Below are 22944 nucleotides of genomic sequence, written 5' to 3'. Positions count from 1 at the left end.
GTGTAGACAAGGAAGTTTGAGATTTAGTCACGCAAAATCAAAGGTGTGTGCCGTTTTTGACGTCACGCTGTGCGCCACGTTATTGTTTACATGAGATTAATTTCTACAATAAATAAATACTGTTGCTGTTAATCTTACCATCTGCAGTGTTTACACGCTTACATATACACATGCAGTTACTGTCCCTGCATTTAGAAAGACAGAGGCGTCAGAGTGAACTTCTACATTGAACACAGATGCTTTCACAACCTGGTTTTGAATCAATTTTTTAATTAAATTACGTATAATATATGTTTGCACTGACTGCCGATCACGCTTCAACTGAGTCGTCCTCGGTCAGAAGGAATGGTACGCCACAGTGATGTAGTTCAAATAACTTTAATAAGGAGGTGGCAGATGGCATCAACAGGATGAACAGCGTTGGTAGGGATGTGATCCAATTACAATATTCACATGCAGGTAAAGGGAGTGTCAGTGTGAGTATGTGTGTGGTATTTCCTCCAACACACCTCTCATCTGTGCACAACTGCACTGCACTGTTCCCAACCGGAAGTACAGATACTGAGGTGCATCATGGGTAACGTAGTCTAAACAGTTACAGTGAACAAGCAGACTTTTAACATTGCATATGCTGTATGCATTTTGTTAATTCCTAGGTTGCGAGTCTACATCAGCTAAAATACTGTCAATAACATTTGAAATGATGAAGGCACTTGAAAAGTAACACAAAAATACAAAAAGTTTTCTTAAGTACTAAAGTTTTTTTTAGTAAACAAACCCGCTTACTCTTTCCCCTCAAGGCTTCTAGACTTGTTGATTGGCCAACATTTCGTTTTTACCATTTACACGTGGACAGAGATATTTTTTTCAAAACTGCACGTGTGGACGGGATTTTTTTTAAACAAAAAACTGAAAATCTCTGTTTTCAAAAATACCCATGTATGTGTGGACGTAGCCTTAAAGCAAAACTGTGGCTTTTCAGCCCAAATGAATGGGTGTACCCAATAAGGTGGCCAGTAAGTACAAATTAAATGTGCATCGTTCAAATCTTCATCTGTAAATTTCTTCCCAGTGATGAATAACATTCATACTTGTCATCCTGTAACAACAGATTATAACATGAATATCAAAAGTAACTGAAGGTAAAACACAAAGAAAATAATTTCCTCCCTGAATTGTCAAAGGATCAAACAACAGGAAATAGAAACAGTCAAAGTACAGTTAGCTCATGAATTCATAAAACAGAAAAAATCTGAAGCTTCTTTGTTGAGCAACACATCAATAAAAAAAACACCCCAGTTTCTCTTGTGTTGGTTTATTTTATTTGTGATTTTCATGTGTTAGTTATTTCACAGGCTTCATATTCCCTCTGAAGGATGTATAACAGTGGTCCCCAACCGTTTTTGTGCCAGACCAGACTATGGCCGACAATTCTTTCATGGACTGGCCTTTAAGGTGTCGCGATAATTACAACAAAATAAAACCAGTGCCAGTACTAAAAAAAATACAATTTATTCATAACACACAGAAAAAGACACGGGAAAACTAAGTTAACGATAAAAACAATAAATATTAACAATAAAAACCAATAAAAACCCTGAAAACCATAAATTTCCCACCCAAACCTCAACTCTCGCAGCAGGGTACCAAACGATTCATGGACCAGTACCAGTCCATGGCCCGGGGGTTGGGGACCGCTGATGTATAAGGTATATGTGTGCAAATGTTTCATTGAATGATATGGTAGTTACAAGTTACACCCTGACTCAGCTATAGATCTATACTAATTTTGATACACAGGTGTATCTTTATCTTATTGAAGATGTTTCCTTTATTACCCTTTTTTCTTTCTTCTTCCCATATGTGCTTGCAATGATTGTAGTTTACATGTATCTTTGTATGTTCCCTGTGTGCTAGATTTTTTTAAAAATAGATAATAAACACCGTTTCGTTCGAAATGGTGATGCAGACCCTCTATGAGTATGCAGGATTTATTTTCTCACTTTGTTTGGGAAAGTGGGACGGGGGGAAGAGGATTGTGTTCTCTGTGTTCGTGTTGTTGGTATGTTTTACTCATCGATGTTTTACAAGGGCAATTTGTGTGTACACTGCTATTTATTATTTCTGTTGTGAATCCTAATTCATCTTCGCTAATTGGTGGCATTAGATTTGTGAGCTGGAACTTGCGAGGTCTAGGGCATGTAAATGCCCTAGACCTGAGCCAAGGTTTATTCTTACTTAAAAATGTTAGCTGCTGATATTGTGTATCTTCAGGAAACACATTTGAAACCCACTAACGAGAGGCTGCTCAGGTGCTGCTGGGCTAATCAGAATTTTTAGTCAAAATTTTCTAAATATTACCTAATCTTTCTGACACTAATGTAGTTTTAGGAGGCGACTTGAATTGTGTACTTGATAAACACTTAGACAGATCTACCCAAACCTCCCAGTTGATTAACTCTTCGATTGTTGTGAATAATATGTTGAGTTCCACTTACCTAGTTTATGTTTGGAGACTGTGTAAACCTACTAGTCGAGACTATTCTTATTTCTCACAAGTGCAGAAATCAGACCCGAGAATAGATTATTTTTTGCTTGATTCCAATTTGATTTCTAAAGTTGTATGTTCAATGTATCACAGCATTTTAATCTTGGATCATTCTCAAACCTCTTTAGTTCTGCAGTTGTGTGGTACGAAACAACAGTGTACCTGGCGTTTTCACCCGTCACTCCTGTCTGAGGCATCCTTCTGCCGATTAATGACAACAAAAATATCAGAAGGCTTGGAAACTAATGATAAACAGGATGTTTCTGATTCGATTTTATGGAAAACATTTAAAGTGCTAACGCAGGGAGAAATTGTTTTTTGAATCTTAGTTGGAAAAAGAACCCTAGAAACGCCTGTTAGAAATAGAAACTGAATTAATAGAACAGGACTGCAAGTCCTCCACTTGTCCCTCTCTATTTCAAGACATCATTAAAAGGAAGTCTGAGTATAATACAATTTTATCTCGTTAAGTAACAGATCAGCTATTTAGGATCAGAAAGAAGCATTTTGAGTTTAACTGTATGGTGGTGTTTATTGTCACTCCTCAGAGGATAATTTTACACTGACTAGTTATGAAAAATCAGCAATGACAGCATCTGTAAACATCTGTGTGTATGTTGAATTCAGTTGTGTAAAATCCAGAAAAGAGTAAGCAGGAAACCTCAGAGAGCAGAGTGTTTCATCTCAGTGCCCTGATCACCTGTGGTGGCTGGCATAAGCTCCAGCTCTGCCAAAGGTAAGATACACTCTGTGCAATGTGAAAAAATATCATGTGACCAACAGTGTGACTAAAATCTAAAGTGAAAGCTGTTTGGCTCTGCTTGGCCTGTGTGGATACGTCTCTATCAGACAGTAGAGCAAACAAAAAGGACAACTTCTTAAAGAAGTCTGTGATCTGAAGCTGTCCTGCAGTCTTTTACAATCTGAATCAGGAAGCTCACAGAGGTCACACAGCTCCAACAGTCACATTATCGTTTTATTTCATTTTTTCCTTAATTTAGAATTTGTCTTCAAAACATAAAACAAAAAGTACAGAGATAAAGTAAAGCAGAGTTTCATGAATTAGTTTTGTGCTGAGTTAGTCTTATGTATATGTAGCATCAAACTATCTTGAAAATTAAGCCACTTACCAACAATATTTGTGACATGTTAGATGAGGGCGCTTTGCACTCATCTGCTGGAAGTTTCCTCTGATTACTGTCCCTCACTTCCCTGATCATATGTGTGTTGAAGAACTGAGACGTGTGACTCATTCTCTGTGGGGTTTACCTTTTACAAACCCCACTCTGGCAGCTGAATTCAAAAGAAATATTTAACACTGAAACGCAGAACAAGAGGAAAAAAAGCACACCTCACAGACAAGAACTCACACTGGAAGTATTCACAACCCTTTTTTGATTTTTTAGCGCTGATTGCATCAATCATGATAGATCCTGACTTCAAAGATTCAGCTCATCTGCTTTAGAGATAAGCTGCAACTAAGCAGTTTGTATTTGTTGATTCGAATACAGTGCAGTTGTTTATGGTTTATTCTGTCTGTCAGATTAAGTATTTCCTAAAATAACTGCTGCATGTGCACACAGTTTGTCCTTGTTAGATTTGTAGGGAGTGATGAGCTCAGAGTGTTGGCACCAAAATCGGACTTTATTTGTCTGGTGCAATAAATCATTTCAAACTTGAGCTGCATGACTCATATATTTCCTTTATCCATTTGATGGTGCTGTTTATTTATCATTAGGTTGGATGATGGTGTTAGTGTTGAATAACAAGCAGGGAGAGATGACATATTTGGAGCTTAAAGAGAGCAGCAGGAAGAGTGAAGAGTGTTAGAGGACATAGATGACATTAATACAGTTAGAGCTGTTTCTCAGTCTGGTAGTTTGGGCTCTGACACTTCTGTGAACTCCAGAGGTCAGGAGAGAGAGAATCTGTGAATGAGGATGTTTAATCTCTAGTGATGGTTGGTACTAATTAGTTTCACTTTCATCGTTCTGTTTATATATAAATGTGTCATTTTAATGGCTCCCTCATGTCTCTGTGCAAACGCATGTAAAAACTCCCACCAGTGTGAGCTTCATGTGTATGTTTGACCAAAAAGCGTTTATATATAAAAAAAAGAGCTAAAGCTGTTAGCGCTGTTACTGCAGGAGAGTCAGTCACATAGAAACATAAAGTTTACTAGCGGCATCTTTATTTGCCATTTAAAAATCTACAAAAAAAACAAAAAACAATATGAAGCTTGAATTAAGTTTTTTTAAATCAGATGAGAGATGTGGCTGTTCTCACTGATTTCTCTGTAAATGTTCTTTAACACTCGATTAGCTCAATGACAAAGAAGACAAAAATATCAAGCTTAGATTAAATATATTTTAATGTATCCAGCACTACAGCTCACATTCAAAACAGACAAAACAAGTTTATCACAGACGAAAAAGAAAATGTCACAAAGATGTTTGATTTATTTTTCCATTGAAGGAAGTTCATCTGACTCCTTATAGTTAACAAGAAACGCTGTAAAACCACAGCATGGGTCAGCTCAGGGACTAAACAGTAAAGAATAAAGTACAAAGTAAAGTAAGTGGAAACACTTGACAACAGCAGGGGGGGGAAGTGCTTCTGTGTGTTTCATGTTTCTCCACAGTCATATTAGACATGTCTGGACCTTAATTTAACCCCTGAGACAGAATCTTAATCACACGTTCATTTATTAATGAGAGATGAAAAAAAAAAAAATGAAAAAAAAGTTTGTCTGCAAACAGAAAAAATACAATTGCAACAATCTTTTTTTTTTTTCCAAACTGGACGTCCAAGTCAGTTCGTCAGGACGAATTTGACGTTTTCAGTTTTCCAATGATCACAAAAGCAGCCACAACAACACAAATCACACCAAAGGCTGAGAGACCAGCTACCAGACCAGGTCGTCCTCTAGAGACTCCATCCTCCTTCCCTCCATCCTCTGTGTCTCCTCCTGTCTGACCTGCAGGTGAGAAACAGGTGTGAGGTGTCAGGTAGGTGATGAGTGAAGAACAGAACAGAATCCATTTCCTCTTCAAACTGCTGTCAGACATTATCTACTGCACTCTGATCACATCACTCAGACCAGCTGCTTTCTACAAAGTCTCATCAACAACATCTTTAGAAACAAACATCAACAACCAGGAAGCAGCTTCACCTCTGATCACACACACACTCAACTCTACTCACTCACCTGGAGGATCAACAACACTCAGTGTGATGCTGCTGATGGGGTCAGTCTTCAGATGAGCTCTCTTCCTGCGGTTTGTTTTTCTCTGGACAACTCGACACTCGTATGTTCCATTATCAGCAGTCGTCACATTCTTCAGAATCAGAGACACGTTTCCACCCTTCATCTGTCTGTCCTGCAGATCCACCCGGTTCTTAAAAGATGGATGCTGACCATCTGTATATAAGTGACCGTCCCGGTACACAAGGACATATTCTTTCTTCAGGTCAGGTCTGCTCCACTCTACAACTGTGATTGAGATGTTGCTATTTGGCGCTCGACATGTCAGAGTGACGTTCTGTCCAGCTGTGATGTTTAGCTCTAAAAGAGAGGAAACAATATGGAACGTGGATAAAGATTCAAAGTGTTATGATTATACGATGAGCTACACATGGAGATCACTGATTTCTGATGAACCAGAGGAATGTTTTTCATGAGAGAAAGTTAGATGCTGGACATGCTTTCAAAGTAAACACATCTTTTATGTACAGATTTATTTCTAAATGACATTTTGATCCATCTTTAATTAAATTCCTTTAACACTTAAAGAACTTAAGTAGTTAATTGTCATCTACTTTTACTTATTTTTTTAGTAAGATTTGACAAATCAAGTATTGATCTAAGCCTGAACAGCTACACGTAGTGTCCAGTAGAGGGCTCTGTTGCTTAGTTAGCGGCAAGCTGCACTTCCAGCTCAGATCGGTTTTGTGGTGCACATGTCCCAGTAGGCAGCTCTCAATGAAGCGTGAAGCAGCGTGATACCGGACTCTAGCGAAATTAACAATTTGATTGATATTAATTGATTAATTAATTGATATTGATTAATTGATATTTTGTAGTATTTTCTGCTTTATTTGAGTTCATATTTATATTTATTATTCATAGCAGTGCTGATTTTCTAACACTAGAAAATAACTCAAAATGTTAGAAATATTCCAGTGTTAGAAAATCAGCACTGCTCAGTGTTAGCCATTGTTAATCTTCAAAACTGACTAGGTTACTTTTAAACATATAACACTGTCAAAAGTGTTAATTTAACACTCAACAGTGTTGTATTTAACACTCAGAGGTGTGGACCCATATAGACACTCTCTAGTGTTAATTTAACACTGGAGATTTTGCTGTGTACCTGCAGATGCAGGCTCACATGTTTAGACACACTTTTACCACCAAACAAACTGGGGAAAACACAGCACGCCCTAACAAAGACAGATGACTCATCGTTCATATTTTTCTCCATTTGTCTTGTTTAATGTAAAGTGGATCATTTTTGCTTCACCCTCATTTTGTACACAGCAGAGCATAGAAACATGTCAAATATGTCAAATATAAGAAAAAAAAGAAGCAGTTATTTTTAATATAATAGGAGAAACATGTCTCTGAAAACCGTGACAGAGCCATGTTTACCCCTGTGTAGCTTCTTTTGACGACAGTCTGTAAACATCTGGCAGCTGTGGAGTTGATTCCTGCTCTATAAAAAAAAGAAGTTACTTACTGTAATAAATGAAATATTCTTGATCAGAACAACAGTGTCACTGCTTCTGATATTACACGTGCAGTACTGTGAGAAGAAAATTAACCGGAAATTTGGTGTCACCTCTTAAAGAATATTTTATGATATTTTTATAATATACAAAGTGCGATGTAAGGAGGATAAAGTATTATAATTGCTAAGATCAGGACCAGCAGTGTGTTATTGAGAAGAAAACTGTAACAAAATATCTGTGTGTAGCTGGCTTGACTTTGCACTTGTGACTTTGGACATGAGGGCTTGCTTGGCTCTGGTTATGAAGGAGGGGATGTTGCACCCTCAGTATTTACTTTTTGCACTCAGCCTCTCAGCCTTAAACAAGACTCTCAGCCTTAACCCTTTAAAACCGGTCGGAGTGGGCACGCTCTGTTTTGCATAACTTATATAACCCAAATACTGCATTTCTCGTTTCTTTCTACAGTAACACATTCCAGTAAGGACGGTTTGTGCTGATAGATGCCTTGGGTTGTACTTCTCGTGTTCGCTTTTTTTCTTGTGATTGCTCCAAAACTCCCAAAGAAGAATTGATCTTCTATCTTCGGAGGCTATCTTTGCTGAATAATGAATAATTCAGTTTAAAATCCATCTTTATCCTGGCTCTTGGTCCATCCCCTCAGCTGACCATCATAATTAAACCGCTGTCAATTAAATAGTAATGAATATTTATTTTTGATGTTGAGAGTTAAATTATATTCCAGATGTTTTTGATGTCACATTTAAGATGTTTTGTCATTAAAGTCTTTGGAAACGAAGAAAAGAAAAGTTTTGCCCCATTTAGCATCTGCTGACATTCTGGCTTCAATGGCATTTAATGTATTTGTCTGCTGACTTGTTCTTTTAAATGTCAGGACAAATTTCTACTCAGGATCATCAAATATTCACACAGTACAGGAGAACTTAACATTTTTCACGCTCCTTCTGACCCCTATTGTGTGGATCATTCCCTTTCTGTTATGTCTCCTCCAGCACAGTCTGAATCAGGAAGCTGCTTTTTGCACAGAACGAATCAGAGGTCCCACAGCTTCAAAAGTCAAACGATATTTTTTAAAAAGTTCCTTTTTGTTCCTGAAATTAAGAGCATTTCTTTAACTCAAAACACAAAACATAAAGGGTTAAGATAACACAAAGTTTTCGTGTTACAGGGTTAGTGTTATTTTCACGTCTTTTAGCCTCAAACCATACAGACAATTGAGTTACTTTCACTATCAAAGACAATATGATGCTAAATGAAAGAAACATTTGTACCATGTTAGATGAGGGCACTTTGCTTATTTCCTGCAGGAAGTTTCCTCTGTACCCTCTGGTAGTAACTGAAGACCTGACAGTGAGAGGTGACTCATTGTCTGTTAGCTGACAACTAATAGCTGGCAGCTAAAATCAAAAGAAACACTTAAACCCTGAAAAAACTTTCCTTTTTTGCCTATAAACAAAATGACGTAACAAAACAGCCTGTGTGGCTAAACCCACACTGAAAGTTTTCACAGACATTTTTTATTATTATCAGTAAAAAACTGACTGACAGCCACATGGGCTCAGCAGGACTTCAGACATTCAATTCAACGTTTCAAAGAAGAAAAAGCTCCACGCTGTTATCAGAGAAAGGTGCAAAGACAGCCTCTGTGTTGGTGTGGAGGATTTGCACATATGTGAAGACACCATCAGTTGAGGCTTCCATCGCCCTCGTGAAAAGAATCAGGAAGAATTTCCACTTGTACAATTGTAAAATGAGTTTTCTTCATTTTCAGAAAGATTAAGACGTGAAATTAAAAGGAAAAGGTGAAATTTACTTCTGTCCCAACATTTTTGGAGAGGGTTGCAGGCATCAATTTCTAAATGTGTTTATCAAATAGAAATGAGTTTGTTACTAAAAACACTGAAAATCTTTTCTCTGTTATTTGCCTGTTAAATTAAAGTTAAAGTGAATGACCACATTTTAGTTTTTATTGCAGTTTTAGAAAGTTTCCCAATGTTTTTGAAAATGGGGTTTGTAAACAGAGCATTATTAATATCTACATATATTTCTATCTATGCGTGTTATACAAAAAGGACTTGTATAGAACAGACATACAAACAAAAGGTTCTTGTATGAATGTGTGTGAATGAGGAAGTTTATATAAAACATTTGAAATGCTCAGGTCAATTACAAAAGCAACATATAAGAATCAGTTCATTTACACAGTTCATATCAACATGTAACTTGTTATACTTGAAGGAGACGTCAAAGGCAGGAAGTACCTTGGTTTAGTGACTCTGGATGTTTACAGCTGTACAGAAGTTCAGCACTTTTTTCTAAACACAGTCCAAAGTAAGCGCACATCAGCAGAGCTACTAATGCTGCTGCTGCTGTCAGGACAATTATAATAATCTTCCAGTCTCTCTCTTCTTGTGATGGTGAAGCAGCTGCTGTAACAGACAAATAAAATGAGAACCATGTTTGACATGAAGAACACATCATGTTTTTCAGTTGTTAATCACAATCATTGCACATAAAAGTTGAACAGACCATAAATATAAAAGTGATTGTTCAGTTTTGACTTGTTAAAACTTACCAGTGACGTTGAGTCTGCAGCTCGCAGAGCTGGAGCCATAATCTGTGTTTACTTGACACTTGTATCGACCCGAGTCCTCAGTCCTGAGTCTGCACAGCTGGAGTCTGATTCGTCCTTCTCTGAGGGCGTCTTTCTCACCCTGAACTCGTCCTGAAAACTTTTCATCCTGAGACTCTGAGACTTCAGCACCATTGTGGACATGATACAGGAGTGAGGATTTATTACCAGTTATCAGGTCACAGTAAATTATTAGATATGTGGGGGGTCTGCCTGTTTCTACTGTGAACGTCCACTCCAGTGTGATGTTGTGGTTCTCCTCGGCCTGATAGGAGGTCTGAGTCACATTCACTACAAATGATCCTGTTGAGGAGACAAGAGAGAGAGAGGAGCAGACACTCTGAGGACTGGAACCAACCTGTTGTTGTGGTTTTAGTTTGAATTTTACTTTAAATTTTATGCAATCCATGAACTTCAAAAACAGAATGTTAGTGTGCTCTCTAAATCTGAATGATGCAGATGTTTTTCTGAAGTTTCCATAAAGTTTGATGTGAAGTTTTACATGTGTTGCCTCAGGCTTCTCCACTCTCCTCTAAGTATTGAAATCTAAGTGATTAGTAAAGTATACAGCTTCTGCATGCTGCATTGTTTGTAGCAAGTTGACCACAAGGGGGCAGTATAGATCGGTGTCCATTATGCTACAAAGCCACTTTAACAGAATCTGATAAAAGCTGAATTTGTGTGCAAATGTATTTGTCTGCACATAGAACTTACAGTATTGTCTGTATATGTCATCATCCTTCATTTGATCAGTATTAAAGTGACTGAGGTGTTTCACCTTTTTATGAACCTCAAGAGTATGTCAGTTCAAATTAAGCCGATTATCCTAATATACTCCCAGTGTTACAGGCTGCCAGCTGTATGGAAAAGTCATCAGCACATAAATTAAATAAAATTCAAGACAAAATCCCACCCTGTCTGACACCACTGCTAACACCAAAGGAAGCAGAAATACTGCTTCCCCATTTAACCTGCATCTTGCCATGAGCGTACCAGTAAGAGAGAATCCTCACAGTGTATCCAGGTCATGGTCGGATTATATTAGACTATTTTCCATAGTTACAGACAGACTTTAACATTATTTATCAGCAATTTTACTACAGAATATTTTCTACAGTTTCCAGATAACATATTTAGTTTTGTTCACATTGAGTGAGAACTCATTTCTATCTGTTTAGTACTTTTACAATTATGACTGAAGGGTTTTGTTTTTTAAATGAGCTCCTGTGAGTTTCCCTCTGTGGATAAATAAAGTGTTTATCTGAATACCTGCCTGTGTATGTGCAGTATTGTCCTCTTCTCTGTCATCTTCCTCAACTGAATGTATTTACATGGGAATCACATGCACAGCTACCATCAGTAACATGTACTGTACTCATTATATGACACTGCAGTCCTGGCAATAACACAGAAAACAGCTACACTGACATGAACGTCTTACATCTTAATTCTGCTGCGAACACAAAAGATTATTCTGATTCATCATCTCCTAATTCCAGATCAATAATCACTGGCATGAATTTAGAGTCATTTCTACAAAGAATAAGGAACCTTTGCTTTCGGTGGTTCACCCAGGTTCCTGCTTTTTTGGGAAAAGGGGATCCAGCTACTACGCAGAAGGTCACCAGTGATTCATGTTAATCGTACAGAGCTGAGGGGATTTAAGGAGTGATGGTTGAAGTAAATGTAGATTTTTTATTATCAGCAGTGTCGGAAGGATAAATCAATAATAATAAACCTTTACAGCAGTTTGTCCATGTTTATCTGACACCGCTTTAAAGTCTTTTACAGCAGACTCTTCTCTTCACAGCTTCATTATACAAACTGTTATGTAAATGTGTGTGAGTACATTTAAAAACTAACATCCACTTTCTCACATGACAGAAGAGTTTTGTTGACAGGAGACCTGCGTCCTCTCTGTGAGTGGCCCAACCTAAAGCAGCTCTAACATCTAACAGCGTGTAAGAAATAAATCGATAGGATTTAAAACCAAACTCACCTGCACAGGTAAAGCCCACGAGGGAGACAGACAGTAAAGTCCAGCAGAGCCACAGAGATGTTACAGCAAACATGTTTCATTAGGCACAGTCAAAGTGCACGATTCCCATTATGTGGATTGTTAGTGAGGTTACTAACCTCAGGTTAGTCTATCTTCTAAAACCTTTACCACGCCCATTCTTGTTTTTGGATAAAGATGCTGTCAATCATTTGTGCCACTGGTTGTGCCAACCGGGGGGAGGAGTTCTGTTGCTTCACCCTCAGTACCTCGCTTGTAATTGGAGAAGGGAACTTTTGCGTTATCCAGGTTGGCACAGACAGTGTCAATGCTTGGCAGCAGGGGCGGATAAAAGTGATTAATGCACAAGCATAAATAATGGCGATGACTTCATAAAGTAGGTCCACAGCAGGAGGATAGTGATCCAGGGAGCCACTGGTGTTTAGATATTTGTGTCAGGAAATCAAAGGAGTTTCTTAAAATGTGTGCACAGTTCTTTGTAATTTGATGCAGACCTATCAATAATCATATTGGTTGACTTTGCTGTTAATGTCTCCATAGATTTCTCCTCACAGATTGATAGTAATCGATCTCAATATTCACATAGAGGAGCTTTGATGAATGCAGGATCACAAAAATAAATAAATATAAGGGAAATTAGAGACAACGCTTTTTTAAAAGGAGAGCAGAGATCTCATTTCCTTCTCTGCCTTTGACCACAGGATTCATTCTTCCCCATCCCTCCTCATGAAAGAGACGGTGCGCACTGACAATGTTTTTCTTCCTACTTTCTCTCCAGGTCAGCTGAACTGTCTCAGCAGATGGCAGCACAGGCCATGATTGAACCTGCAGTCAGATTAACCTGGTGCTACTTACCAACACTCACTTTTCCTAAATCAGCTAAACTAACTTCTGCTTTCAGATTACATCACACCTGTCACCGTCATCATACTATTATATTATCAGTAGCATTGTTCACTTTTGGTATTTCAACAAAAACAAACAAAAAATTTCCTTCATAGATTTATAGACTGTTAAAGAAAACCTGATATAAACATGAGACTTTGAATGATGTGTTTTGAATTCTTGGATGATTTTTATTTGTAAAACTTTCTCAGAGCTCCAGAAACTGATTAATATATGAAGGACTTCCTGATTTAAAGACTGTAGGTCAGGGAGAGGAGTTCCACCAGAGGGCGCTTTGATGCACACAGTCTGAAACGTTTGAATTCAGGTTTCTTGGGAAAGAGTTTATACATATACACCGATTAGGTATAAGATTACAATCAAATGACTAATATTGTGTTTTTTTCTTTTCTGCTCAATTTATTTAGAAGCTGCTTTTCTGTTTTCTCAGGTGTCCTGCTGGATCAGTGCCAAACAGCAAACATCCCTCCTGTTCATGAAACACAGTGAAACACCAGATTATTATCTGCACAATCATTTAAAGCACTTGTAGAAAATGTCTGACAGACCAGAACTAATGATCAGTTCAGATAGGCCGTTTTCTTCAGCTTAGTGTAGTGCGGTACTGTGGTGAAGATACAGTGATGCATTATCAGTTAAAAAAAAGTGTAGCAGCTGTAAATTTATATTAACCGTGTGATGGTGTTTAGCTTCACTATCAGAGGCTAATTTAAACCTGACTATGGTGGAAAATCAGTGATTACAGCACCTATAAACATCTGTTTATATCATGTTGAATTCAGTCGTGTGTGTCGCACAGTGTTTCATACATCTTGTGACAAACAGTGTCACTAAATCATCCGTGGTCTGTGCGGATCATTCCCCGTCAGACAGCAGAGGAAACAAAATCAGCCTGAATCAAGAAGCTGCTTTCAGCACAGAACAAAGATGAGGTCACACGGCTCCAAAAAGTCAAATTATAGCTTTAAAATAGCCAATTTTTCCTGAATTAACAGAGTTTCAGTAAAGTCATAGAGCAGGTAACGGGTTAAAAAAAAATTCAAGGTTTCATTTTGCAATCGTAGTGCTGATGTACTGATATCTGACAGCGACGGGCCAGTGGCGCAATGGATAACGCGTCTGACTACGGATCAGAAGATTCTAGGTTCGACTCCTGGCTGGCTCGAAAACATTTTAGGGCACGGAGTGGTAGAGTGGTCAGCCCGTGATCGAAGGTCGGGGGTCATCATCCAATGAACTGCTACCCTGAGGTACCCCAGAGCACGGTACCATCTCTACACACTGCTCCCTGGTGCTCCTGCTTAGTGGCTGCCCACTGAGTGAAAGGCACAATGGTAGAGAGTAATTTCCCCACGGGACTGATAAAGTATACATTGCTATAATTAATAAAGGCTTGTGTGGTCACACCCACACTGCAAGTATTTGCTGTCTTTCGCTTTTTATTTTTTTATTTTTTTTTAAAGAAAATCTTTAACTTACATCAAAAGTCCTGCAGTAACATATCAACTGTGTGTCACGGGAGGTTGCTAAAGCTCCACGTTTGATTTGGCAGTTTTAAACTAAATACCCATCCTGACACAATCCCAGAGAGGTTTAGTGTCTATAGCTGGAATCAAACCAGCAACCTTTCATTTGCCAAACATGAAGCCACATTTATATTAAGTTATTATAAGCAAAACAAAATAATTATATGAAATGCCATTTAATTATTTTGCAAACACCATCTGTCTACAAAGAAAGGTGCTCTGATGCTTCCTGTCAGCAGAATGGACCAATCAAGTTTCTGAAACCAACCAGAGGAAATCTGCTGCTGGTGCTGAATAAAGTTCCTCATATGTTACTGTTACTACATCTACACCAAAACAACAAGCTGAGAGCAGAGGGTGGAGAAGTAGACAGTTAAAAGTGACACAGACGTCTGAATAAAAGAGGCTCCGTACCTCTGACCGACTGGAATCGTGACAAATGTTTGTGTAGGTGTGTGCAGTTTATGCTGTGCGTTTACTCTGTTGTATTTCCTCATTGCTTCAGCTCATCATCATCACCACACAGTCATTGTGAGTCTCCTTCATGGTGAAGAGGATTCTCATGGGCCTGTTGTGGATGTTTGCTTCTTGGTGTGATCAGCCATCGTTAGAGATCAACAAACATCAACATCATCCTGCACTAACAGTAGTAAAGGCTGCAGCCACTGAACTGGTGGACAGTTCTAAGTATGGTTGTTTTTGACAAAGCTCTGTCCTTTGAGTCACACTTTGATGCTACATTGAAAAAGGTCCAACAGTGACTGTACTTTTTAAAAGAGTTTTTAATGTTTCAGGTGAAATTTCTATTGAATCTGTTTTAATGTTTTGCATCATTGCTTTGTACACTAATTTGTCTTTGACCAATAAGACCAGACTTAGTAAACTGGTTAAAGTGGCTGGTCAGATTTCAGGGAGGACTCAGGTTCAGTTTGTGGACTTTTATAACAGGCAGGTGCTGAGGAAGGCGACCTGTGTGATTATATGTTCAGACCATCCTCTCTTTAATGATTTTCAGCTGCTTCCCTCAGGTTGTTGATATAAAGCGTCCGCAGTGAAGACCAAGAGACATCAGGTGTCTTTTATAGCTGCTGCTGTTTCCATGATCAATAACTCTGAACTGTAAGTGTTGTTGCCATCTGCAAGACTTTGTTGATGCTACTGGTGAGATTTGGACTGTTCTCTTTTGTTTCTTCGTTTTCTTGTGTTGTATGATGTGTGGACACTGCAAACCAGTTTCCCATCGGGGACAATAAATATTTCTTTGACCATCAGGCTGTTTAGGATTAAGGTGATTCTTTCACATTTATCACATCTTTCACCTCTAACTAACTACCTCACACCGCCGTGTCTGGGGCCCGAAAAGGTTAAAACGAGATACCCTGCGGCCTTCTGCTTTGCAACACCCCCCGCATCCCCAGCGGATGAAGCCTTCGGTTGAAACAATCGCTGATTTCGAAATGGGCAGAACAATTAAGGTTTTTTTTAGAAGTGTCGCAACATTTCTAAACGCTGAATGTTATTTGCGGTACTCTGTTTAAAAACTGACGTGCTCTGTCTATTGATCACGATTCCGAAATTTAAACTCTCATGAGAAGTCGTGAAACACGAGTTTTCAGAAGAAAGTCCTATTAGAACCGTTTATTTATTTATTTTAAAAAAATAAAATAAAATGGACGCATCACCTAAAGATAGGAAACCCACATAGATCCGTAGAATGAGGCGTGGTTAAATTCGCGGATGCTGTGATCGTGAGGGCAGTTGTGAAGTGCTGAGGAAAACGCCGTGTGTCTGATGAGGTGTTGGACTTGGTTTCAGTTGGTCTCTGACATGCAGAGATAAAGTGTAAAGTGTAAAGATAAAGTGGCTGTAAAGAAAAAAAAGGTGGAAACTATGGAGGTGCAGTTGGGGAGTGCACCTTTCTATGTGAAGATTGTGTTTTGGGATGCTCGTGATAAGGAAACAGCATGTATTGTTTTTGATGACTTGTTTTGCTGACTGTTGCGGCCCCACCTGTAACCCCGCGTCTAATCATTGAGTCTTACTGTTTGTGTGAGTAGATAATTAAGATAAGATAACCTTTATTAGTCCCACGGGTGGGCAATTTGTTAGTTTATAGAAACCATAGGATTAGTTGCATTAAAGGAACATTGACTAGGTGTGAATATGTGTTTTTTAGAAGTATCACAAGAAAAGTTTATTTCTAAAGGGATAAATGTTATTCTGTTTAAAAACTACTAGGCTCTGTCTCTTTCGGAGCGCAAAAGAAAGTGAAATGCTCCTAAACTAGTTACACTAAATAATCTATGTCTAAATAACAGAACGCTGAGACATATGCGATCCTTAAAAACAGTTTAATAAAAACACATAATGGTTTCATTAAATTAAACACTTATGAACAAGGGGGTGATGCGATCATTTTATTTAAAAATCGGGATTTCGGAATGTTGATCCAATAGGGAGACAGAGCCTGCAAGTTTTTTTTAACGTAATAGGTGATCATAAACAACATTCAGCCCCTTTAGAAAATAATGCTCCAGCCAGTATCGCTCTTTCAAACCAATTATGTTTTAATCACACTAATTTTGTGATGTCTCAGCATGATGGACATATTTTTATTTATTTAAAAAACGGCTCAAACTGGAATTCTTCTGTACGGTTTCCGAGGCTGCTAGTTTTTAACACAATGGGTGATCACAAGTAACATTCATCCCATTAGAAATAAATGCTGCAGTGATACTTCTAAAACCAGTCGCACAAGACCCATCCATCTCTCAACAGCTGGCTGATTGTTTGAATTTGTTCAGGAACGCAAAAGCCCACCAACATTTAATTGTTGGGATTTCTTAGGAAAAGGTAAGAGCCGACAGGTATAGCTATCAGTCGAGCGGGGACCCCGCCTATTGTCTGAAGTGGCCTGTATCAACTATTTTGTAATTCCTCGAGAAGGCAAAAGCTGCACAGATGTACCAGACGCGGGGGTAGCTGCTATTGTCTGTAGCCAGTATCAGTGGCCCCTTATCTTGCGAGCCCCACCCTCATTGTTTTAAACTTGCATAACAAGCTGATGCTTGTAGGTGTATCGATCCCAGACTGATCGACACCATCTATTGTGTTTGGAAACACCCATCCTATATAAAGCTGCCTCAGAGCCCGAAACTCTGACATTTTCGCGTCAGGATCCTGCAGCGGAGCAGACCGTTTTCTTTACGATCAACACGGACATCGTAAACGGTAAGTACAACAAACCTATTATTGTATTTTTAAAGGTTTTATATTAACATATTATTTATTTACTATTTATTACTTTTTTCTAAAACAAAAGCTTCATTTTTCGGAGTTCGGGAAAACGGCGAAAACGGCTTTACAGCTGGATCGAGTTCTCTAACCGGTACTAGGTGTGTGCAGAATTACAGGATTTTTAAACGCTTGTATGTTTTAAATTATGTAATAACAACGTTTGTTCTCTGATTTGTTCCAGGATTAACAAATTGAGCAGAAAAACATTCAGACACCGTGACCACAGAGTCAAACCTTACAACAGGTGTTTATACAACTGTCTGCATAGATGTGTATTTTAAAAAGGGGGGTGAAATAATTACAAATGTTCTAACACTGACCGTTTTACACCTGCAGAGCTACGCCAGAGCACCGTGTGTGTGCAGAAGCAGGGCCGTTCGGAATAACGCACACTAGGTAAGCATGGGCATTTATAAATAAATTAAATTTTAAAAAAGAGACACGTTTATTCTGTTTGAAACGGCTACAGGCGTATATAAAACGTTTTAATACATGTCTATCTTCACAGACTGCAGTTCTTCCTGTGTTGGCTGCCTCGTGATTTCAGTCATGCCTTTGAGTGCATCAGATTTCGATCTAGGTCACATACCCACCACACCAGAATGTATCCGAAGTAGTGACGATTCACACATAGATTTTGAAGAAGGTGGCAGAACACACTCTCAAGTACCAGCGGCGTGTGGTGCTTACATGAACGTTGCAGACACGCAGCCTGCTGAACAGAGTCATGCAGATCAAATACTTGATGCATTACGTTCGATTGAAGCTAAACTCGACCAACACCACCAGGCCGTACAGGCACACATGCAAGAAATAATCGATGCTCTAACTGGGATTACCGAAGAAATAAACAAAACGTGTACTGTATTAGACATGTTCACCAGAAGTCTAATGTATGATCCGACTTTTAAAACCCAGACCATGGACCCTCCTAACAAATTATTTAAACGTAATAACGGTACCTCCACTCCTGCTAGACGGGTTGACTTTGGGGCTTTTAAACGGTGGTCTGAAGAAACAAACAAAAAATTTGACATTATGTTTGCAAGACTTAATAGTGTGCCTGCATCAACATCTGCAACATCTGCAAAACCTTGTGCAACTCATTCTGAGCCTGTTGTTACTGATGCTAACTGTATTGCTGCTGATGCTGCTGCTGATTTCTGATGCACAAGGGTTACCTCTGCTGCTGCTGTTGCTATTGAGACTGTTACTGCTTCTACTAATGCTTTTGCCTCACCAGCTTGCAGCCGTGCACCTGTCACACTTAGAAGTCAAAGTACACATTAACCATACTTAGAAAAAACATTTTTTATTTCATTTAGAAGTGAGATTCTAAGTTGTAAGAAGAAATCTTATGCTCAGCCAGGAGTATGTTTCCTCCCTTTCACAATGCTGAGGTTTCAAAACCATGATCCAACAGATGGTTTGTCACAGGAGGGCGAGAAGGGCAAGCCACCCCTTACACAACCTCACACACTATAGATTTAGAAAATCACTTTTAAAGTAATGTAGAACATGACCTCTCAGTGTCTGTAAAAATCCAGCAAACTGACAATCACCTCTAAACAAGGGGGGTTAGTTTTTAGGGGTTTTGTTGTTGTTGTTGTTGTTTTGACACACTGTAAGTAAGTTCAATATAGGACAATGTGGCTAACAGCCTTGGAAATGCTTTACATGAAATAAAACTTTTTAGAAAACAAGAACAAATGTAACGATCTGTTTTACCTGAATCAAATGTATTAGTTTACTTGAAATAAAACTTATTTTGGAAACCCTGTACATGAAGCAAAAAGTATTGTGTTGTAATACATTTTTTTCTCATGTAATACATGAGAAAATAAATCCCTGTGTAGTTTAAAAAAACTTTAATTTAATCAAACTGAAATGTTGCTGAACTCTGATGGACGCGTCTTTTACTTTGTCTCGTGAGTATTTATTTTTCAAAGGAGATCTTCAGCAAGTTGATTTTGTTACCACAGTCTTAATGACAAAGTAAAAAACACGTCCATCAGAGTTCAGCAACATTTCAGTCAAAATTTCATTCAAATTCAGAATTTTAAATCTTTAAATACCAGTTAGATCACATAATTATAATGATTTACAAAGATATAAAATCCTCTATTTTTTCCCAAAATAATACATGCCATCTGATTTATTTTCTTACCATCGTTGCTGCTAAATGTATAGCAATAATTAACAGTATCAGTGATTTTTATGCATTATTATTGTTTTCTGCAGTGACGGAAAAACAGTAAAACTCCGTCTCAGCTTGTTTTTGGGGAAAAAAAGCATGTTTATGCTCACAAAATGCTATAAAATTAATACATATTCAAATATTTTTCTACTTTGAACAACTTGATTTTTTAAATTAGCACCGGCCCTGCGTCTGTTCCCGCTGAGGACTCTGCAGTGCCATACCAGCACTTCTTTGTCTTCGCTGGTGGCTCCGAGTGGGCCGTCCAGTCGTCTGTCTCCACTGGAGTTTCCAGGAGTCATTCCAGCCACTTTTTCCTGCTGTTCCCTTGTGTTGTCATCGGGATTCCCATATACTTGTTTGCCATTCACCTAGGGGTCATTTTTGACCCGAGGACAACACAAGGGTTAAACTCTGGTCCGAGAATTCCACTCTTTTCCAGAGGATCCTTTTGAATGCATTGATTTTAATTGGATTAAAAAAAGTTGGATCTCCACATTGTTGGTGGGAAAACTCGTTCAGCACAATTACAAATGAAGAAAAACGATCAAGTATAGAGTATTTTTATACATACATACATATATATTATATATATATGTATGTATGTATGTATATACATTATACATATATATACATATATATATATACATTATACATATTTTAATGTGTACAGTGCTAAAGCTTTCATTCAAAATCTGATAAAACATTCAACACTTCTCACTTACCCGTTTATAGACTAAAATGAAATTTCACAAACAAATTTTTTGCAGAAATTCTGAAGATTACAAAAGCATCCATCCACGATTTTATACAAGAAGTCATTTTAGGGTCAATGCTGCATGAATCTGTCAGCTCGAGTTACAGGATACCTTCAGATACTTACAAAACACTTCATCTCATTACAAAACACAAGCATCGCTTAATTAACTTTTTCTTTTACAGTGTAAAAACCACAGCATGGGTCAGATCAGGGCACTTCAGAGTAAAGTACAGTACAAAGTAAAGTAAGACTAAATACTTGAAAAGTATTTTTGAAAAGTACAGAAGAGAAAAAATCTGTTTTTCTGATTAAATAAATACTATACCAATATAAATAATTACATTTATACATTATATATAACAAGCATAGTTTAATTTTGTCAAAGTGTCAGATTTGACTTTTTTCAAGACTGAAACAGGAAGCTCTCAACATCAAAATAAATATTTATTACTGTTTAATTAACAGCGGTTTAATTATGACGATCAGCTGAGGGGATGGACCAATAGCCAGGATAAAGATGGATTTTAAACTGAATTATTCAATTATTCAGCAAAGATGCCTCAGAAGATAGAAGATCAATTCTTCTTTGGGAGTTTTGGAGCAATCACAAGAAAAAAGACGAACACAAGAAGAAATAACAAAACAGAAGCTACCAGTGCAGAACGTCCTCTACTGACTCCATCCTTTGTCCCTCCTCCTGTCTGACCTGCAGGTGAGAAACAGGTGTGAGGTGTCAGCTGTCAGGTAGGTGATGAGTGAAGAACAGAACAGAATCCATTTCCTCTTCAAACTGCTGTCAGACATTATCTACTGCACTCTGATCACATCACTCAGACCAGCTGCTTTCTACAAAGTCTCATCAACAACATCTTTAGAAACAAACATCAACAACCAGGAAGCAGCTTCACCTCTGATCACACACACACTCAACTCTACTCACTCACCTGGAGGATCAACAACACTCAGGTAGATGAGACTGGTGGGTTTCCATGAGCGTATTTCTCTCATGAAGACACGACACTCGTATGTCCCAGTGTCATTAATCGTCACATTCTTCAGAATCAAAGACACGTCTCCATCCTTCATCTGTCTGTCCTGCAGATCCACCCGGTTCTTAAAAGATGGATGCTGGTTATCTGGAACAAACAGATCATCCCGGTACAAAAGGACATAATCTGGTTCCAGGTCAGCTCTGCTCCACTTCACAACTATGATGTTGTTGTTTGGAGCTCGACATGTCAGAGTGACTTTCTGTCCAGACTCAGCTGTGATGATTTTCTTTTCTGAAATAGGAAATAACACAGAGCAGAGAGGTTACAAAGGACAAACTATAACTGTTCACTTTTACTCAACTCTATTCACTCACCTGGAGGATCAACAACACTCAGGGAGATGATGCTGATGGGGTCAGTCTTCAGATGAGCTCCCTTCCTGCAGTTTGCTCCTCTCGTGAAGATGCGACACTCATATGTTCCATTATCATCAATCGTCACATTCTCCAGAATCAAAGACACGTCTCCATCCTTCATCTGTCTGTCCTGCAGATCCACCCGGTTCTTAAAAGATGGATGCTGGTTATCTAGAACAAAGTGACCGTCCCGGTACATAAGGACATATTCTTCCTTCAGGTCAGCTCTGCTCCACTCTACAACTATGATGTTGTTGTTGTTTGGAGCTCGACATGTCAGAGTGACGTCCTGTCCAGCTGTGGTGTTTATCCCTGAAAGAGAGGAAACAATATGGATCATGGAGAGGTCAAAGATCCAAAGTGCAATTGTTTATTTGGAGTGGTTCTTATAAAGTGCTTTTCTACTCTTCTGTGCAGCACTGATCATCATGATGAGCTACAAACAGAGACCACTGATTTCTGATCAACCAGAGGAAGAACAGCACACACTGGATGCAGAAATGAATCAATAAATCTCTGGTGTTTGTTATCATAGACAGTTACGGCTCACGGGACAGGTTTAAGGCCTGGATTGTCCTTACATCTTTTATTTACAGGTTTATTTCTCAATAACATTCAGATCCATCTTTCATGGGAAAAATCCATCAACACTAGAACTGCCAGCAGAGGTCGAGTAGACCACACGATACAACAGCACAGTCATGGCAAATAAGTCATTTCTTAAAGAAATGAAGTAATTTTCATCTATTTTTTCTTATTTTAAGCAAGATTTTATTTATTTCATCTATTTTTATTTGGGTAGTTATTACAGACATGACCAGGGGATAGGAAAAGGAGAAAGAAATAACGAGAGGGAAGGGGAGAAAAACTGATTAATAATTAGCTGCAAAAATAATTAATATTA

General features: G+C 38.3%; 2 protein-coding genes and 1 non-coding gene across 4 annotated transcripts in view; 1 reads left to right on the top strand and 2 right to left on the bottom strand.

Moving 5' to 3' along the window:
• The window catches only part of LOC120746634 (CD226 antigen-like), a 344409-nt gene extending 322014 nt beyond the window's left edge, over window positions 1-22395 (bottom strand). The window contains exons 1-3 of the mRNA XM_040052064.1: window positions 21999-22395; window positions 21740-21915; window positions 5882-5940 (exon numbers count right to left, since the gene is read on the bottom strand). Of these exons, the coding sequence (XP_039907998.1) occupies window positions 5882-5940; window positions 21740-21915; window positions 21999-22380 (617 nt within the window). The 5' untranslated portion in view covers window positions 22381-22395. The remainder of the gene's footprint in view (window positions 1-5881; window positions 5941-21739; window positions 21916-21998) is intronic.
• On the bottom strand, window positions 9331-12089 carry LOC120746642 (programmed cell death 1 ligand 1-like). 2 transcript variants are annotated; one of them, XM_040052078.1, is made up of 3 exons: window positions 11929-12089; window positions 9873-10232; window positions 9331-9723 (listed from the first exon to the last, which is right to left on the bottom strand). In XM_040052078.1, exons 1-3 carry the CDS (start codon window positions 11999-12001, stop codon window positions 9542-9544), a joined length of 615 nt encoding a protein of 204 aa, XP_039908012.1. In that variant the 5' UTR covers window positions 12002-12089; the 3' UTR covers window positions 9331-9541. The 2 variants fall into 2 exon arrangements, with proteins under 2 accessions (XP_039908012.1, XP_039908011.1); XM_040052077.1 differs by having other exon boundaries at window positions 9331-9726; window positions 11929-12088.
• trnar-acg lies at window positions 13945-14017 on the top strand. Its single transcript has one exon. It is a non-coding gene; the product is annotated as a tRNA-Arg (tRNA).
• Window positions 22396-22944: the final 549 nt, after the last annotated feature.

The sequence above is a fragment of the Simochromis diagramma genome, unplaced genomic scaffold (assembly GCF_900408965.1).
Source record: "Simochromis diagramma unplaced genomic scaffold, fSimDia1.1 OVJJ01000201.1, whole genome shotgun sequence".
NCBI classification, from domain to species: domain Eukaryota; kingdom Metazoa; phylum Chordata; class Actinopteri; order Cichliformes; family Cichlidae; genus Simochromis; species Simochromis diagramma.
Note: the sequence above shows the minus strand (reverse complement) of the source record. Positions and strands in the feature narration are given on the sequence as shown.